General features: G+C 49.0%; 6 protein-coding genes and 1 non-coding gene across 7 annotated transcripts; 1 reads left to right on the top strand and 6 right to left on the bottom strand.

Moving 5' to 3' along the window:
• Window positions 1–3: 3 nt before the first annotated feature.
• On the bottom strand, window positions 4–314 carry BO88DRAFT_406639 (uncharacterized protein; the record flags this gene model as incomplete). Its single annotated transcript, XM_025707204.1, has 1 exon — window positions 4–314. The coding sequence occupies exon 1, from the start codon at window positions 288–290 to the stop codon at window positions 6–8; it is 285 nt and encodes a 94-aa protein (XP_025560337.1). The 5' UTR covers window positions 291–314.
• Window positions 315–2444: 2130 nt separating this feature from the next.
• Window positions 2445–2516, bottom strand: BO88DRAFT_t207. The gene has a single exon. It is a non-coding gene; the product is annotated as a tRNA-Ala (tRNA).
• Window positions 2517–2747: 231 nt separating this feature from the next.
• Window positions 2748–4341, bottom strand: BO88DRAFT_369910 (DUF914 domain membrane protein). Its single transcript, XM_025704159.1, has 2 exons — window positions 3911–4341; window positions 2748–3850 (listed from the first exon to the last, which is right to left on the bottom strand). Exons 1-2 carry the CDS (start codon window positions 4135–4137, stop codon window positions 2875–2877), a joined length of 1203 nt encoding a protein of 400 aa, XP_025560336.1. The 5' UTR covers window positions 4138–4341; the 3' UTR covers window positions 2748–2874.
• A 902-nt stretch (window positions 4342–5243) lies between these two features.
• Window positions 5244–7483, bottom strand: BO88DRAFT_489722 (Arabinosidase A; the record flags this gene model as incomplete). The annotated part of the gene is made up of 8 exons (XM_025712719.1): window positions 5244–5636; window positions 5693–6181; window positions 6232–6383; window positions 6433–6465; window positions 6514–6590; window positions 6640–6723; window positions 6772–7286; window positions 7340–7483. 8 exons carry the CDS (start codon window positions 7481–7483, stop codon window positions 5244–5246), a joined length of 1887 nt encoding a protein of 628 aa, XP_025560335.1.
• Window positions 7484–9670: 2187 nt separating this feature from the next.
• On the bottom strand, window positions 9671–10803 carry BO88DRAFT_445403 (uncharacterized protein; the record flags this gene model as incomplete). The annotated part of the gene is made up of 2 exons (XM_025710209.1): window positions 10264–10803; window positions 9671–10187 (listed from the first exon to the last, which is right to left on the bottom strand). The coding sequence occupies exons 1-2, from the start codon at window positions 10710–10712 to the stop codon at window positions 9671–9673; spliced, it is 966 nt and encodes a 321-aa protein (XP_025560334.1). The 5' UTR covers window positions 10713–10803.
• A 2355-nt stretch (window positions 10804–13158) lies between these two features.
• On the bottom strand, window positions 13159–14142 carry BO88DRAFT_417381 (uncharacterized protein; the record flags this gene model as incomplete). The annotated part of the gene is made up of 3 exons (XM_025708302.1): window positions 13159–13767; window positions 13836–13961; window positions 14014–14142. The coding sequence occupies 3 exons, from the start codon at window positions 14140–14142 to the stop codon at window positions 13159–13161; spliced, it is 864 nt and encodes a 287-aa protein (XP_025560333.1).
• A 585-nt stretch (window positions 14143–14727) lies between these two features.
• BO88DRAFT_345683 (uncharacterized protein) lies at window positions 14728–15429 on the top strand (the record flags this gene model as incomplete). The annotated part of the gene is made up of 2 exons (XM_025703305.1): window positions 14728–15008; window positions 15090–15429. The coding sequence occupies 2 exons, from the start codon at window positions 14728–14730 to the stop codon at window positions 15427–15429; spliced, it is 621 nt and encodes a 206-aa protein (XP_025560332.1).
• Between the last annotated feature and the right edge of the window lie 1730 nt (window positions 15430–17159).

The following is a 17159-nucleotide window of genomic DNA, read 5'->3' as shown; positions in this document are numbered from 1 at the left end:
TCCTCCTACTCCAATCCACCTAGCAGGACAGCGAAGATTCCCCGCAAATGGAGGCCTTGATAACCTGGAATGCTGATATCAAAGGGCTGAGAGCGGGGTTTGTGTCCAGTAAGGGCAAAAGATTTAACAGAGTCGGGAGGAGACAGAATTAGAAAGAAGAAGGCGTCTAAGTCACGCAGGAAGCGCTTTTTAAAGTACTTTTTTGCCTTTTGTTTGAGATTGTGGATCTGAAAATATTCTTCTTGCTCATATATATGAACATAGAATTTTGAAAGCCTGTTATTTTCCATAGATGACAAGGTTGTATACAGAAGGCTTCGAATAATCAGGCTAGAAATGGGACTGGGATGACCAAGTTCTACTGCAGGAGAGGTGCTCATGTCGCTCAATCTGGGGTAATCACCCCTATAGAGAAATTGCAGCGTCTTCTCGAGGAGAAGACTTACCTCCGATCTTCAGACGGATCTGGCGCAACTCACTATCCATCCTGCGAATAGAGGCAGTTTGTCATACATAATATGAACAGAATAAATCCATTCAAGAGCAGAATCAAAATGTTGATTTCTTCCTGTCTTCAACATGACACACACGGTATCCTAAATTCATCAATGTCACGTTGCCCTTGACAGGAGTATGGCCATCGCGGGGTAACCTCCTGGGATACTTCATCCGCCCTATCGTCGACCGACATATTGGAGAAGGCTTCGATATTAATACTTCTCTGGGGTAGTTATCTCTGGAGCTTGGCCAGCACCTGTAGGAGTGGTGGGCAGACCTTTGCCAAATAGAGTCGGCGGATCAATGGCAAAATGCATTCTATAGCATGTTCGGAAATGGCCTTTCAGGCACCTGACTACGCTCAACTTTGCCGCTAATTGAATTCCAGTGGTAGAAAGATGTGTGCGGCAGAAACGAGAAACGGTGGAGAGAAAATGAGAAGAATCTAAGGTCGTATCTGTTTGACTTGAAAATGTAGAGCTCGTGTGACTGCTATTGCCTGAGTTGAAGTGATGGTCAGTCTGGTTGTTATGTTAGTGAGCAACCTGAAAGCATATGACAGGCACGCTTGACTAGTCAATAAACGAAATTCTCAAGCCACCTGACAAGGCCAGAGTGATTATCTAAGCTGCCTCCTTGTATCGCTCAGTCTGGTGTAATCCCACTTGTAGAGAAATTGCAGCGCCTTCTCGAGATAGATGGGCTCGAGCTCCTCTATCACAATCTTTTCAGAAGATTTTCAAACCGACGCATCCATCGCATCTTCCACTATCTGAACTACCCCCACCATTCTCATTCCATTATCTACCGATGCATTATTTCTCTAGCGACCACATGCGCAGGATGAAGGTTCGAGCCTCCATGTACGGGCGTATTGTATCATACCTGGCACCACCACCACCACCATTGGGCCGTCGCTGATGATGCGACATCGACCTGCTGTACAACTAGCTCCGGCAGCAGGAAGATGAACGGAAAGATCAACCCTTCATTGGAAGCACTAGCCATCTTCTTCTATCTTTGACTGAAAGATCGATCGCATCTTCCGGTGATTCAGATTTCCCATTCCCTTTTTGGTCGCCTGCTGAGGTATATATAGTATTCTTGCAATCAGCAGCCACACGCAGGGGATGGAGGTTCGAGCCTCGAGGTGGGCTTATCAGTGCCATGGCCGGCGCTATCGTCATCATTTGACGAGGGAATTTACAATTTCGTTGCTGGTGAGACATAGTCAAAGCGCTGTTTGGGCTGGCAGCGTGGGTAGAAGGAAGACCGAGCCTGCGATAGAAGAAGGCTTGGTGTTTGCTTAATCTTATTACAGCGATTTCAATGCCATTGGGTCTTTTATCAATATGTAAAGAATCTTCCTGATAGGTTATCCGTGGCCATATGGTGTGGATAATGTCTTTATGTTTTGAGGATATATATAATCACTACTATTAGGAACTATAGTAAGTAGCCGTTCCCGCTTTAGAGAGAGATATATAGATATATAAGATCATTATTCTGAGAGAGGAAGCAAAAGGGAAAGGAGGAAGAAGAGCAAGAAGCAGCTTTATATAGACGAGTCGAAGAGCTAGATAGTAGGTGAAACAGCCTATCTACATTGAATCCCAATACTATTCCCATAAGGGCTTGATTCAACTTATCCAAGTCACATATCCTACCTAGATAAATTACCCACGGTCTCTGTGACTGCTCCTTGAGGGTGAAAGTAAGAAGGAGGTTAAAGAGTTGAAAAAGCCATGTGGTGAAGGTGTAAGGGTGAAGAATCAATCATTCATAAGGAGTGTAGTAGATAACAATGTAAGGATCCCGACTAAACTGTAGTGCCTTGTAGAATGGAACGAAACAAATTGAGCAGGACAAACTGCGGTAGAAGATTGGTCTCGGGTAGATAAGATGGACGGCTAGGAAGAAGGCAACAAAAAGAAAAAGACAAAAAATGGAGCTGCGGGGAATCGAACCCCGGACCTCTCCCATGCTAAGGGAATATTATACCACTAAACCACAGCCCCATTTGATGAAAGATGACTACATCTTATGGCTTATTAAGGAGATAGAAGGCTCCACCACGTCGCGCGGACTGTTCAGCTCAGACGCTACTCGATGGTATTGTCGGAGGTACTCCGCACTTGACCCATGAAGAATGTCAAACAACCTACAATCATATCAAGGGGATAATCTAGTGAAAATTCCATTCAGCAAAAACTATGTGACTTGGAAAGTAGAAGAAACATCAATAAGATCACTCATATTCCATTACATTCCGTCTTGCACAGCAGACTCTAGTACTAGTACTATATATTAAGTTGAAGTAAATAAAAACCAGATAAACTTTTGTTCCCGTGCACAGTATTCTCATACCACCCAGATCTAGACAATCGCATGTCCCGTCTGCTGGGCGCGACGGCCCGTTCCAATTCCATCCACTCCGCCCTCCTGGTCCTTTCCTAGCCACGGCTTCTTCGCCTCACCCATCTCGCCCTCCATGATGAAGTACACAAACAGGCCAATGACAATTAGCACGAAGGCAATGGGATACAGGAATTGGACGGAGTAATGGAACACCTGGATACCGATGATCAAACCCCAGAAGTTCATCGTCAGCAAGGAGATGTTGAAGAACATGGCTGATGACACACGCAGCATGATGGGCGCCAGCGTGTAAAAGATGAACAGCACGATAGTGTAACCCGCAATGTACCCGCCCACCTTGTTGTTCCAGGTGGCGCCGTGGAAGGAGCCCCGGTCGAAGATGGCGCACTGAACGCCGTTAATGAACATACCCCAGAAGCCCATCTGACCAATGACCTCGTACATGGGCCGCTTGGAAACCATAAACTCTTCAAACAGGTTGCTAAAGGCGTAGATGGTGCAGGCCAGAAGGGCAAACAGGTCACCCTTCACTTGATCTTCGGCGGGGTAGTTGGCACCGCGCAGGTAATCGGATGCGATGAGCATGCCCAGACCACCGCAGGCGAGGAAGATACCAAGGTATTGGGTGATGTGGTAGCGGACGCGCAGGAAGACGAAGGAGATGATGGCGACACAGATGATGGTCCAGAAGCTGAAAAGCTCGGCACTGAGCAGCGAGGTATAGCGGTAGGCGAGCACCATGAAGTAGTTGCCTTCGACGTCCAGGAATGAAAGAATAAAGTACCGCCAGCAGTCACGGTAAAGCATTCGAAACCATTTCTTGAAGCCGTACTTGTAGATGGTAATGCTGGTGTAGACGAGGTTGAGCAGGATGTAGTTCCAGAGGGTCTGGAAGGCGGGGATACTGTTGCCAGCGTTGGAGAGGAGGGACGAAAAGGTGGAGGAGCTGATATCGGCCAGCGCGATGATTTGACTGTTCTTGATTAGTATTTGGCCGCTCTTTGAAGTGGTTTTTGACAAGATATGCACTCACCCTAGAAGCAAAACCAACCAGAAATCGCGGGTCTTCATGTAGGCAAACAGCCTGGCCGCGCGACTTTGGGTTGGCTGCTGCTCCTGCTGGGCTTCCTGATCTTGCGATTGACCGGTCTGCTCCGAGGACTCGGTCACAGTATGCACCTGCTCTGTCTTCTCCGTGGAATATTGGGGTTGAGGCTGCATGTCGGCGACAGCCGCGGACTTTTCATTATCGGCAGACATGGCGGGGAAGCTGCAGAATGCGACGAGCGCACGGGAACTCAAACAGAAACAGGGAATGCGAAAGAGGGTATCCAATGGAGCTTTTCGCCAGCAAATGTGAACGCAAAGCTCCGAAGTCGTTCACTGCCAGGACCAAGGGGCGCAAAGAAGAAAAAAAGAGAAAAGAAAGCAGAAACGGGACGCTGGGATGAGAGGAGATTTAAAGCAGGCCGACGAGGCCAGACCGCGAGGGCGAAACTAAAAAGCAACTAAAGCAAAAAAACTTCAGATTTCCTTATCGCGGAGTGGGCCGCCGCAGCGAATGGCAGGCCGGGTGGGGAGATTTCTATAATGTAAGTAGAATGCAGTAGTGTCTTTCCATGATGACACTCGGGATGGTGGCCACCAGACAATGTTTGGTGGACTTGAGATAAAAGAAGATAGTACTAGTACTATCCTTGTATGAGATGGCAGTCAGTACTTGTCAAATCATAATCACAGTATTGTAGAATGAGAAGTGGAGGGAAATAGCAGTTGTAAAAGAGAACTTGGAAAAGTGAGGGGAGCTGCAGACGGAAGGCGCCCGAACCCGTCTCGGCGCACGGTCTTCGCTTCTGCCCAGTTCAAGTGGAGAAGGCCGCCCGTTTGCATCCAGTCACAACCAACCAATCCGCTTGTTTTCTCCTTCGCTTACCCGTGCCTTGTTTTCATCGTATCCATTGATTCTTTTGTTGCGTCGTTGGAAGCCATGACAGGAAGAAAGTATAAAGTGATCCGGAGGTACACATTCGGGGATTGGGTGATACTCTTCGTTGGCGGTATTCAAATGTCCTCCCCGACCGACCGCTACATAGCAGTCAGTCCCACATAGAGACACACAGTCGTCCTCTGCTACTCCTTCCTGGCTAGCACTTATAGTAAGTAGTACTAAGGTAATATGTGTATCGCCACGTGTGGTGGCGTTGCCTCTCATTGAACAATGCCCTATATACAGGCAGGTATATAACATGGATCTATCGTCGCTTCATCACTAAGATTTTCCTATTGTTGATCAGAGATACTGCAATACATGACACCACACCTGCAGATAATTTTCGACTTGTCGCCCATGCAAGCACCAGTCAACGCTAGTTCGCTGCCAGGACAGCCACCGCCCATGCCGGCAAACTGAAGGTAAAAGTACCATTGCTCGCCTGCACCGTCGATTCGCTCGGCGTGACCAGCGTCTGGGTGTCGGAGTTGTACGCGTCGGGGTCATTGTCCGCCAGCACCGTCAACTTGCCCGTGCTCGTTCCTGGGATGCTCACGCTCAGGTCCTGCGTCTCCGAGCCGTAGTTGGCCAGCTTCACGTAGTACGAGTCGCCGGCGCTCGACGCAACCCAGTACAACGGTCCAAAGTCGCTGTCAGAGGTCACCTCCTTGATTGTATCACCCCGGTTGCGCGAGAACATTTCCTGCACGTAGTAGCTGGTCGAGAGGAAAATGTCACCAGGTGACTGCGTGTATCCGATCAGGTCCGGCTACCACTCGTTAGCTCATCTATACCATCCGACACCGCTGCGCAACAGTGACTTACCGTCCACTGAGTCGAGTTCACCAGCTGGAGCAATGGCGCATACGCCGCCATCTTGACCACATCGCTGTTCCTCTCGAACCCGATCATGAATACGGCCTCGGAAACCGACCCCTTCATGTTGGGCCAGTCGATCTCCCAGCGCGAATACTCGCCGATGAAGTATGGCACAGAGCGGTCCAGGTTGTCGAAATAGTTGAACTGGCCCACCAGTCCATCGGGTGTGCTGTAGTCGTGGTAGTCGACCCAGCTACCATCGGGCATCGACTCGGGCAAGCAATCCGCCTCGCTGGTGCTAGCAATAAGGATGAGGTCCGGATAAGCCGCATGGATCGCATCATAGAAGGCAGTGAAACGTTCGGCGTAGGACTCGCATCCGCCTCCCAGCATATCTTCATTGCCAATCTCGACCATGGTAAGGTTCCACGGCTCCTCTTGTCCATTGGCAGCGCGCCATGCTCCGTAGGTCGTGCTCGTATCACCCAAGATGTACTACCGTAGGGTTAGCTCCGGCCACCGCTCATACATCAAGCTCGACATACCTCGAGTTCGTTCAAGACATCATCAATATAAGGGGTTAGTGCGTCGCCCGTAATTGGGGTGTTGCCACCTGACTCCAGAGCGAACCCATCCCAGACTCCGAGCACCGGCACGAGTCCCAAATCCTCACACCAGTAAAAGTATTCATGAAGGCCTACAAGAGTTAGTACAGTAGTTAGATACTTGCATATATTTGTACGTACCAAGTCCATCGGTGTTATAGTAAGTCCAAGTGCCTATCTATCGTCAGGAATCAATGCTTCAATCCTAATAATGAGACTTACCTTCACGGCCGGGACGATCCCAGAGATCACCGATTGTCTCATTCCACTTCCAGCGGTTTTCTGCGCTGTTTCCCTCACTGTCTCCAGTGAGCTTCGATACTCCTTGTCAGACGAGCTGGGACTTACAGGTTGTTGCCGCCGGGAAATCTCAGGAAAGATCCTTTCATATCAGCCAACACATTGGCAAGCTGGGGCTTCAGGCCATTTTCCCTACATAATCAGCCCCTATGTCACTCTTCAGGATATAGAGATGCAAACCTTGACTTATAAGTCTCGCCAAAAAGTGTCAGGTACCCGAAGTTTAAAGACGAACCAGCAGCTACGCTTCCATCAACCGTGAGCTCGTACAAGACGTTGCCATCTGGGGCCTTGGTGGTGGGGAACTTGACGGAGGCTTGGGTGAAGTTGTCTGCTGTGGACGTGTGAGTGATAGTGGCAGAGCCGTACTCCGTGCCGGTGTAATTTCCAACCAGTCTGACGGTGATGTCGCCCGAGTAATCTCCCTTTATCCAGAAGGAACTCTGGAATTCGCTGCCGTCGACTGGGATGCCCCAATATCCCTCATTGGTGAGACCCACCGCACCGGTAGCATCATCCGCAATATCCAGCTTTATAGTGCTGGGAATGGCAGAGGTCAATGGACTGTCACCATCAATCGCGATGATAGCTTCACCGACGGCCGCCCAAGCAGTCAGGTTGGGTGTCGTTCCCTGAAGGCCAGGGTTCTGCAGCAATTGCCCGTAAATTCCTCCGTCTCCTGAGTGATTGATATCCTAAACCATCGTTAGAGAATGCATTGTCAATGGGCGCCGTTTCTGCAGCCTACCTCAAACATAAACCCATATAGAATGGGACTGGATGAGTTGCCACCCTGGGTGGAGACCTTCAAGGAAACTCCATGTGCATGTTGAACGAGGGAGAGCAGTAAAGAAAGAGCGCTGACGCCCGAAAGAGCTGAGAAGGCCACCATGTTGCCGGCTGTGTGGAGGAAGCTGCGCCTGGTCTCATTGTTGCAAACGGAGGATACGAAGCCTTTTATGATCGGAGTTCATGAAATTAACCGGGGCAGTAAACAACCAAGGCAGCAGCGGATGCGGTGGGGTCATTACAACGAAGTCGAAGACAATCAACCGAGAAGCCAAGAAATCGAGGAAGAGGGACGATGCCAGTGGGAGATGGGAGAGTGGAGGAGAGTGGAGGAGGAAGGTGGAATGTGGAGGAGAAGACAGTAGGGGGAGGAAAAGCGTGACTGCACGGGGCATGCACTTGCCCTGCCACGATGTCTTGGAACCTCTCTCCTCCGCGTTCTCGAGTCCCTCCAGTTGCTCACTCCACCATCTGTGCCATCCTTTTAGCCGCACCCACGCTGAGATCCAAGTGGACAGTGAGTCTGTGTCGTACCGGAATAATCCCGACGGCTAACCCCAGAATTCCCCGGCTCCCCAATTTTAGGTCCCTTAACCGATCGTACGACATGCCGATCCACCCATTCTTCAGTTCTACAGAAAGTTTGGCGCATCAAAGCTCAACTCATAGTCCCCCGTCAGAGAAGGCTGGTGTCTCAAGACATGTCGCCTCAACTTCGTCGTAATGTCCAAGCAGCTGGCAAGTTTTGTGCCTGCGCTTTACCAATGCGGAGTCGATAGTGTTACAGAACTCATATCTATGGAAGATATTGAGATTTCAGGCTTTCTCAACAGATGGCCAATTCATTGTCTTGAACCCTCAGGGTATGTGCTGGACTATCGGGCTAGTCAGCCGCCTAGCCTTTGCAGATCCACTCAAGCGAAACTCTGACGTCGGCCGTGCACTTTCCCCCTCATCGTTACTCCGCAATTTGATGTGGTGGATGTTCTCCGAGCAAGGGAAAACCCCGGCGGGACCCCTGAGACAACTTGCCGATACTGGAGTAGTCTTGGGTTCCTGATCCAGCCACAGCCGTCCCTTGGTTCTTCCCGGCTTATCTCTCTCCGGGATGTCGCTGCCACCTTCGTCATAGTTAAACCGTTAGAGTTTGCCCCTGTTTCTCTTTTGCTCTATCGTTGATTCCGAACCATCCTAAGTCTGCTCTTTTCATCCTTTGACTGCTGCGCCTACCGCGCTATGCGAGACATCATAGACTTAGACCTCAATCATTATGGTTCATGCCGTTTATGGCGATCGGGTGCAGTGTTCCTGACGCTTCGCTACCAGCACAGCTGCTTATATCACTACTGGCGAGTCTCTCTAGTTTCAGTCGTCGCCCATTGTACTTGCATGATCGAACCAGACCATACCCTTTAGACTTCAGTTGAATATAGCCGCACCCCTCAATCCAAGGACCGGGAAAGTCGACGGTTACGTTGATCTCCCACTTTCCAGGCGTGACTCTGTCTTCACTCCAATTCGGCGACACCACACAAAATCTAGAGTAGAGCCACAACCGATCCTGACAAGTTGAAATGAAGAATAACCAGTACTTCTTGAATATAAAATAGCCGTCACAATTATATGATCCTCAACCACTCGTGTCACAGGCCTTAGCCGCAGAAAATCTACTATTCTAAACCTCGAAATGGATCATACTAGCAGTAACTTGTACATACATTGCACACCGATAGACATCACCAGGGGTTCGACACCATAATAGCTTAAGCTACGTCAGACTCTACCACATAGTAATTTTGGGACTTAGAAGTTTTGAGCTGGTAAAGAGTTCTAATATGGGAAAAAAAAAAAAAAAAAAAAAAAAAAAAAAAAAAAAAAAGTCCTACATGTTCTATTGCGCAAAGATGAAGATACATATTGGCATTCAATATTTCACACCGTCATGAATACTATATAGTACAAGAAGTTATAATGCGGATCTTAGGCTCAATGGTTTCGTACGACGAAAATATACCCTTAACGCAAGAGCTAATGATCGCTGTAGCCGGATCGGTAGAGGGAGCTCATCTTAGCTTCACCATAGGCAATACGCCCTGGTTACTAGACTCCAGCACCACGGTGAGGTGTGAGCTCATCGCTGGAGACCTGATCGGGTTCGATCAGGCGGCCGCGTCCACTGGAAACCTGATCGGGTTCGACCAGGCGGCCGCATCCACTTGAAACCTGATCGGGTTCGACCAGGCACAGGTTCCTGCTGGGTTCTTAATCAGGGACGGGCGCTTAAACAGAATCAGGTTTCTACCACGGGGGAGGGGGAAGCAAACAGCCAGGATAGGAACAGACCGATGGGAGCTGACTCCTTTTCCTCAAAGCTGTAAATCTTCGACATCTCAACCACCAGCAGATCGTCAGACATGTAAGCACAGAGTATCCTTGCATGCCGTGGGTTCACAAGGGAAAGAAGGAGGAGTGGAAATTTCTGCTCATTTGGAAAGGCTGGTGCCTTCTCACCAACTACTTCATCAAGCTCTTCTAGATCCATTCGAGACAGCTTCTTCATCTCCTCTTCGCTTCCTACTTCAGGCTGTATGGCACGATCATGCATAACAGAAACAATCACTGCAAGCTCCCCATACAAAATGGAGCCCTCTCTAGCTTGCGCTGGCTGGGAAGCAGTCAACATAATATGGGGGAGTGCTGATTTGATTCGCCTATCCGGCTCAAGGCAAAGATCGATCTTCCAAACATCTTCGAAATTGGGAAAAGACCCATACGATCCGTGGGACAACGCGAAAGGATGAGGGTGACTGGAGATTTGAATGTATCAGTGATTGGACAAGAATGGTGGTCTCTTAAGATTTAGCTGACATGTATTGTACTCACCTTATGTGCCGCACTTTGTACAAGTCCGGTAAGCTCGAGTGCAGGCCACGGCCGACTCGAGTGGCAAGAGCCAACTCACCGAAGAAGTGGCACAATTCATCGGACCAATCAGCCTTATCAGCCACCACCAACCCGTATCTTTCTGCCCAGCTTCTCCGAATCGATTGGTTATAGTCAGGGAAGAGAAGCTCGATTAGAGGAAGGGAGTCGTGCGGCAATAAATAAGGCTGCTGGATGAACGGCACCGGTGTTACTGGAGAGCCCGTAAGGTTCGCTTCGATATCCCAAGAAGAGATAGAGATTTTATGTTCATGAAGGAACGATGGCAAAACATCTCCCTCTGAACCAGGCTCATTTGAGACAAAAGACACACTCTTAGGGCCCTCGACTTCTCCAGTAACAATGTGGTATAGCGAGATGACTCGCTCACGAACAACGTTTTCAGTCATCTTAGAAAAGGAATCTGAAAGAATAGAGATGATACTGAACCAAAGGAGTAAGCAACTTGACGACTTACTGTAGTAGTAAGTTGCGGGTGGTAGATGCGCGAAGTGTGGTGGACTGAGGAAGGCAAAGAGAAGAGGAACACAAAGCAAGGCTACAATCATGTGACAGAGTATTCAATGACAAAAAATGACCTAACCTTCTTCAAATCCACTCACTACCCAAAAGTCGATAAGTGAATATCAGCTTCTCAGGACAATCCTAGGGTCCATTACCGAGGGAGTCAAACGATGTAGATGAATATTCACCCCCCGGCCTCCTGCAGAGGGCTATCTAACAAGCTTATCTTTTTCTTCGCGCCACTTGAAGCGGTTGTATAGCTTTTACATGGAAAGTTTTCAAGTAGTCGCATGTCTTAACAAAGTGACTGTGGATAGGACGTCTGAATATCCCCCATAATAACTTCAGCTGATTCGCAAGACGAGCGTATCAATATTGCCCTTGATATCTTCCTGCCAAGCGTAGCCCAGGCCCCCTGCAGAATTCTGGAACGCGGCCTACCCGCCAATTCCAATGCCATCAGGGGCTATCCATCGCTTCTGATAGTTAAGCGACCGTGACTCACATGCGACTATCAACCAATTCAAAAAGGGCGGCAGGGACTGCTAGCCATGAAGACTAGTATCGATACTGTAAAATGATGACGATGCTAGTTACCTCATCCAGCCGGAAAAGTCGAGGCCCCATTTAGAGCTAAAGTTGGTCTTCGGGGGAGTATTCCGATCTTGTGAAGGCCAGACCCGGGGTATCGCCAATAGGCCATGTTCTCCTTCACATGGTCTAGAAGCTATATTCAGCTGAAACTTACAACCTTATACCTTCATAGAGTTCTACACCACCATTCACTCTTACTGCCGTTGGTAAGATGGAGAGACACTGGTTCGAAGACGCTCAAGATGTCACAAAGTCCCTCGAATGCTTGACGAATTTTATCCGTTCAGTGGTGGTCCTTAAAGGCAGCTTGATACACCAAGTCATACTATTCATGAGCCAAGCATTTTTACACCGTCCTTCATCGGGGGACCGATGAGCCAGATAAACACACAGTGTGGCCATTCGTTCAGGACGCAGGTCCTATATCCTCACTGGCGTGAAGGCCGAGCCTTGCAAGATATGCATGTCCTTAGCGTCGAAAAGAAGAGACGGAGAAGGAGGAGGAAAGAGAAAAGAGAAAAGGGAAGGAAAAAGGTACGAATCTGCTCCTCGACCTCGCAGACCAGTTTAATGAATTATACCATCTGTTCTGCAGTGCTATGGCAGTCTCTGTTCTGAATCTTGTTCAATTCATTGGATCAAGCAAATGAGGCAGTTGACCCTGAGAGGCTTATGGCAGGTTGTTCAATCCATTTGAATATTGCATGCTGGAACAGGAGTACTGATCATGGACAACGCTTGAGACCAATCTGAAATCCAAGAGGGGACGACGAATATATTTACCCTTGAATCACCTAACTCAAGGGAATCCATCGAGGTGCAAACTTGGTAAGGTATACAGTCAGGTCGGTATATATAGTTTTAACAGAAAATAATGTGTTGTCTACTCTGGGATATCAAGCTGGAACCGAGATAAATTAAGTAAACACGATCTGTAAGCTTGTACCAATTCTCCTCTCCACACGAAGCATGCCATATAAAGGAGCCGCTTCAACCCGGAAAATTGAACTATAGCTTAGGATCTTTCCTATCCAAAGAAGAGAAATTCATAATTTCGAATATGCAACTACTGACCCTGCATTGCAGTAGGTAATCCTTTCATCAAAAGTACGCATTAGGTGAAGGGAAGAAACCCCCCAGAGTAACCTGGGTCGAACGGTCATGTATGTGCTGATTTCTTGCATGGGGTAAATGCAAGATGGAGATATGTTTGTGCTTACCATCTGGGCCTTCTTGTGAGTATTAGAAGTCTTCTTATTTGTTTCTCCCTTTCCTACTTCCGTATATTTGCCGAGAGCACAGCACCACGCCAGCCATTGCAAAATGCTGGCTATACTGCCGGAAATTTTACTATCCCAGTGTTCATGGCTAGAAGGATATATCAGAGCCATTTCTTTTCTTTTCTATAAATTATTGGTAGATCCCACCCTCGTAAGTCGAGGTGTACTATAGTAGTATCTATCCCAACTGATTGCATTCTATCAATGTAATTGGCTATACGCACACTAGGTAACTTTCGCACATACGTCGCAAATGGTCCAAAGTACAATCTATCCACACATATTCATTCCACTGTAATAAACATAGAAAGAGCTCATCTTAGCTTCACCCATAGGCTACTAGACTCCAGCACCACGGTGAGGTGTGAGCTTATTGCTGGAGACCTGATCGAGTCGACCAGGCACCCCGCATCCGCTTGAGGCCTATGCAATATAGGCCCAAGTTTCTGCTGGGATTTTAGGGAGAGGTGGGGGGGGAGGAGGGTGGGGTGGGGGAGGGGGAGTTGGCCCAGCGGCGAGGGGTACCGTCTTGAGTATCAAGACGGTTCAGCAAATTCCCCAGCGCGTCAACCTGGGGGCAGGAGGTACCCTCAGATTGATTCTCGCAGGCTGGGGAGGTCGCCCTCTCGGCATGGCCCATGTCATCCTGCGCATCAGTCTCAAGAGACTCATGTTCGCGGGATGGCTCGATCGCGAGCATCTCGACATCTTCGATGGCGAGCTGGTCGTTTTCGGCCGGGGCTTGCCGCTCGCCACGAGGACGAGTCCTCCACTCCTGCCGCCTATCACGCGAGCGCCGCCAGCGGTGGTTATTCTCTCGCCTAGCGGCCCTAGCCCGGTTGCCTGCTGGGGCGTTTCCGCCCTCGGCGGCCACGGGCGCAGGGCGCAGGTTTGAGCCTCCAGGGGCTAGCGCATTAGCACCACCCCTGGCAGCACGAGCACGAAGACGTCTCATGCGGCGTCGCTGGGTAGGCGTCTGGGCAGCAGGGGAAGGACGAGGTGGCCGAGTTCCTCCGGGGCCAACATTGGGAGGGGGGGGAGGATGGAAGCCCGCGACGGCATTGCCCTGCTTTTTCCAAGGTCTCAGCATATGCCTCATTTAGATGCTTGATTTTGTTTTATGATTATTCTTACCTGAACTCTGTTCGCATGGAACGCCTCGACAGAGAACTGTGCGCAGAACATAGCCAGAGGGCAAGGCTCTCCCGGATGATGCAAACCACATCCGAGCTTGCAGGCCTCCGAGTCCACCGGGACGGTCTAATGATACTCAGCAGCGTTCAGTGAAGGTGGTCTTATATTCAGCACTTACAACGCGGTCAGCGGGGGGCTTCTTGCCATCTCGGCCACGCCGACCACCGCGGTTTGGGTCTTCACCCGCTCCAGCAGCAGCAACGACGGCCGGGCCGCCAGCCCACACACTTGCTGCCAGTCCAGACATGGCAGAATAGGGTCGTTCGGGGAAAGGGGGGGCAATCTCGAAGAAAAGCAAAACAACCTGAGGACTTCACAAGGCGATGCCGTAAAATGGAAGCAGGTTATGGTGGGAAGAGGAAAGGGAAGAGAAGCGACGGAAACGAAAATGAAACACGAAAAGCGCAAAGGCCTTGGGGCTTGCAACTGAATCAAACAAACAGAAAAAATTTTCATAACACGAAAGGAGAAGTAGTGAATGTATCTATGTAGTTTCGGGAGTTTTTGTTGATCTTGTCCTGCTCGGTTTTGACCTCTTCCTACGAGCCATAATTGCATCCAGCATCTCGTTTGGCTGATTCGAATCTATTTTCTCTCGATAAATCCAGATCACGTTAACAAAATGGCAAATGATAACTTGCCTACCAACAATATAGAGTGGGATCATCTCGCCAGGAAGTATAAGGTTGAGAAGCAATCCTTACGAATGAACCTGAAGCTGCATTCCGCGTCGAATGTCAGCTACAAGCAGTATCTCCTTTTCAGGACCATCCTCCCCGCCATTGTCCCCAAGATTCGGTTTGATCCCCAGCCTCTTGGGATTTCACACCTAATGCCAATAGCCGACCAGATCCTGAACCGTCCAAAGTTCGTTGACTATCTCGCGAACATCCCCGCCTATTGGACGCAGCCGAATGCAACATGGGCAGGTGAAGACTTGTTCAGGACTGCGGCTACTTGGCAAGGACATGTGAATTACGAACAGAGGAAGGTTTCGCGCTTTAAGGGTTCTAAAGAAGCCAGTGTCAACGCCGCCTTCCTCTCCTTCTTAACCGCTATTGCGGCGCTTCTCGATCAGCCTATTAGGCGCCAGTGGTCGACTGGCAGAAGGAAGTTGACGGCAGACTTTGGCACCCCGCAGCGTAAGCGGCAATACGTCGCTTATACTGATGGCCAATTGGAGGAGGTCTCCAGTCATCGGATTTTGGCACTCGTCGAGTGTAAATCTGGGCCGCGGGGACGACATGCTCCGGGTGTTGATATGCAAGAGGTAGCACAGCTGGTGGCATGGGTGAAGCAACACCCCGCTGGGCCAGGGGCTAATAGACGAGTACTCCTGTCTAAAGATGGCCTTGAGCTTTATATCTCTGTTTTTCAGTACGGGCCGGGATGGCTACGCTATCTCAATGGAGGACCCGGTAGTATTAAGCATGCTGGATTTGCCTACATGCAAAGATACGGCCCCTGGCACATGTTGAACAAGGCTGATTTAAGGGAGTTTGCTCTGATTGTTATCGCCTTGCTATTGCTATAGCTTCTCAAAGACCCATGTTTGTCCCATCGCGTGGGGATTTTTGAGGCGCACCCCTCTTACACTTCAGAAAGCCCGTTGATAATTTGCCCGGGCGCCTGTGTCGAACCACGATCAGGTCTCTTTCGCCCGTTGGTTGACTATCCGGGCGCCTGTGTCGAACCACGATCAGGTCTCCTTAAAGAATCCGTTGATATTTTACCCGGGCGCCTGTGTCGAACCACGATCAGGTCTCTTTCGCCCGTTGGTTTATTATCCGGGTGCCTGTGTCGAACCACGATCAGGTCTCCAGCAAAGAGCTCGCACCTCACCGCGGTGTTGGAGTCTAGTAGCCTATGGCGAAGCTAAGACGAGCTCCTTTAAGTACAGTAGAATATATGCGTTTGGCTCGTATTCATACACACTAAATATCTGTTGGATAATGGTTAACATCTGGCTTATAATACGAAAATACATTTCGCCTTTGCATAAACTCATTCTTTGCCCTCATTAGCTATTATAGTGAAGCACTACATTACAAGAACAGTACAAGCTCAACCACTCTCAATTCTGGCATTGCTCACTTTCCAGGGTCGCTAAAGGAAGATTGCGATAATTTCCGTTCTTGAGGCCTTTATCAATTGATCGTAGCCTTGCTTTCTGTTTGTTTTCTCTTCACCTTCACCTCGCACCTCTATCACCGCAACTGACTACCAACGACAAAGTTTCCCCAATCTATTCCTATGTCTCACAGTAATCCCTCTTTTCTCGGATCCTTTTCACTGTAAGAGAAAGAGATGGTATATAAGCAAGTGATATCGCTGTACCTGAATGTTACCAAAGGAGAGAATAAAACCTTCACATTGCCTTACGCCCTTACTCTCTAAGAACCGGTTCAGAAGAAGATGTCTTGGCAAAGTTTTTTTCTTTCTTCTTGGGGGAGGGCAAGCGAGCTTTGGGAATTTTGCTTGGGTGCGGATTACTGCTTCAACATCAGATATCTATACGTACAACCAGCCACTAGTTTCCACTCGATGTATGGCTCCCATTGAGTGAGCCGAGAAGAATCGTACACGTACAGGCATGCGATAGCTAGCTATCTCTACCGCATGTATAGCATTATGGTATAGAGCGTCACCACTATTTGTTCTGTAAGAATTTCTTGACATCATGGAGACTACGTGTTGCGAGTCACTTTACTTGGAGGCATCCAGCCCAGGGTCTGCAAAAAAAAAAAAAAAAAAAAAAACTCGGCTTGTATATATCTGCCTGTTTGGTGGCTTTGGGAGCCATCAAGACGTCACTCGTTTGGACTACGGCGCTGGGAATCCTTGATGCCAGGCAGGGTGCACCCACGTATTCATGCGGCTGCCTTAGGGTAAAGGAAAACTAGCTACAGATAGCTATTTATTTCGTGCTAGTTGCCTGGTTGTCGTTATCACCATCTAATATCGTGGATTCTGACAGCGGCAAATACCCAGACTATCTCCGACTCAGGTCGATCAGAATCTCGGATGTTGGTTGAAGCTTCTGCGCGCTACTAAGCGACTATCCCAATTTTGCGTTCAGCATACTTCACTAGGTAGGCCCGCGAAGGAGGAGCCTAAGAGAGGTCATAGCTTAGATGAGGGTAATTCTTGAATATGAATTTACCCCTAGCATCTCTCACTTGTGATATGTACGGGGCATCTTTTTATGGGGGAAGCTGTGAGAAGTCGTATCTTTAAACGGATCGATTAATCTGTGTGAACCAC

Source organism: Aspergillus vadensis (assembly GCF_003184925.1).
Source record: "Aspergillus vadensis CBS 113365 unplaced genomic scaffold BO88scaffold_20, whole genome shotgun sequence".
Classification (NCBI taxonomy): Eukaryota; Fungi; Ascomycota; class Eurotiomycetes; order Eurotiales; family Aspergillaceae; genus Aspergillus; species Aspergillus vadensis.
The sequence above is the reverse complement of the archived record's forward strand: the minus strand, read 5'-3'. Positions and strand labels throughout refer to the sequence as shown.

Coding starts and splice junctions, on each gene's coding strand:
- BO88DRAFT_369910 (XM_025704159.1), bottom strand. CDS start 4,137: ATGTCTGCCGATAATGAAAAGTCCGCGGCTGTCGCCGACATGCAGCCT. Junction 3,851..3,910: donor TGGTTGGTTTTGCTTCTAGG/GTGAGTGCATAT, acceptor AATCAAGAACAG/TCAAATCATCGCGCTGGCCG.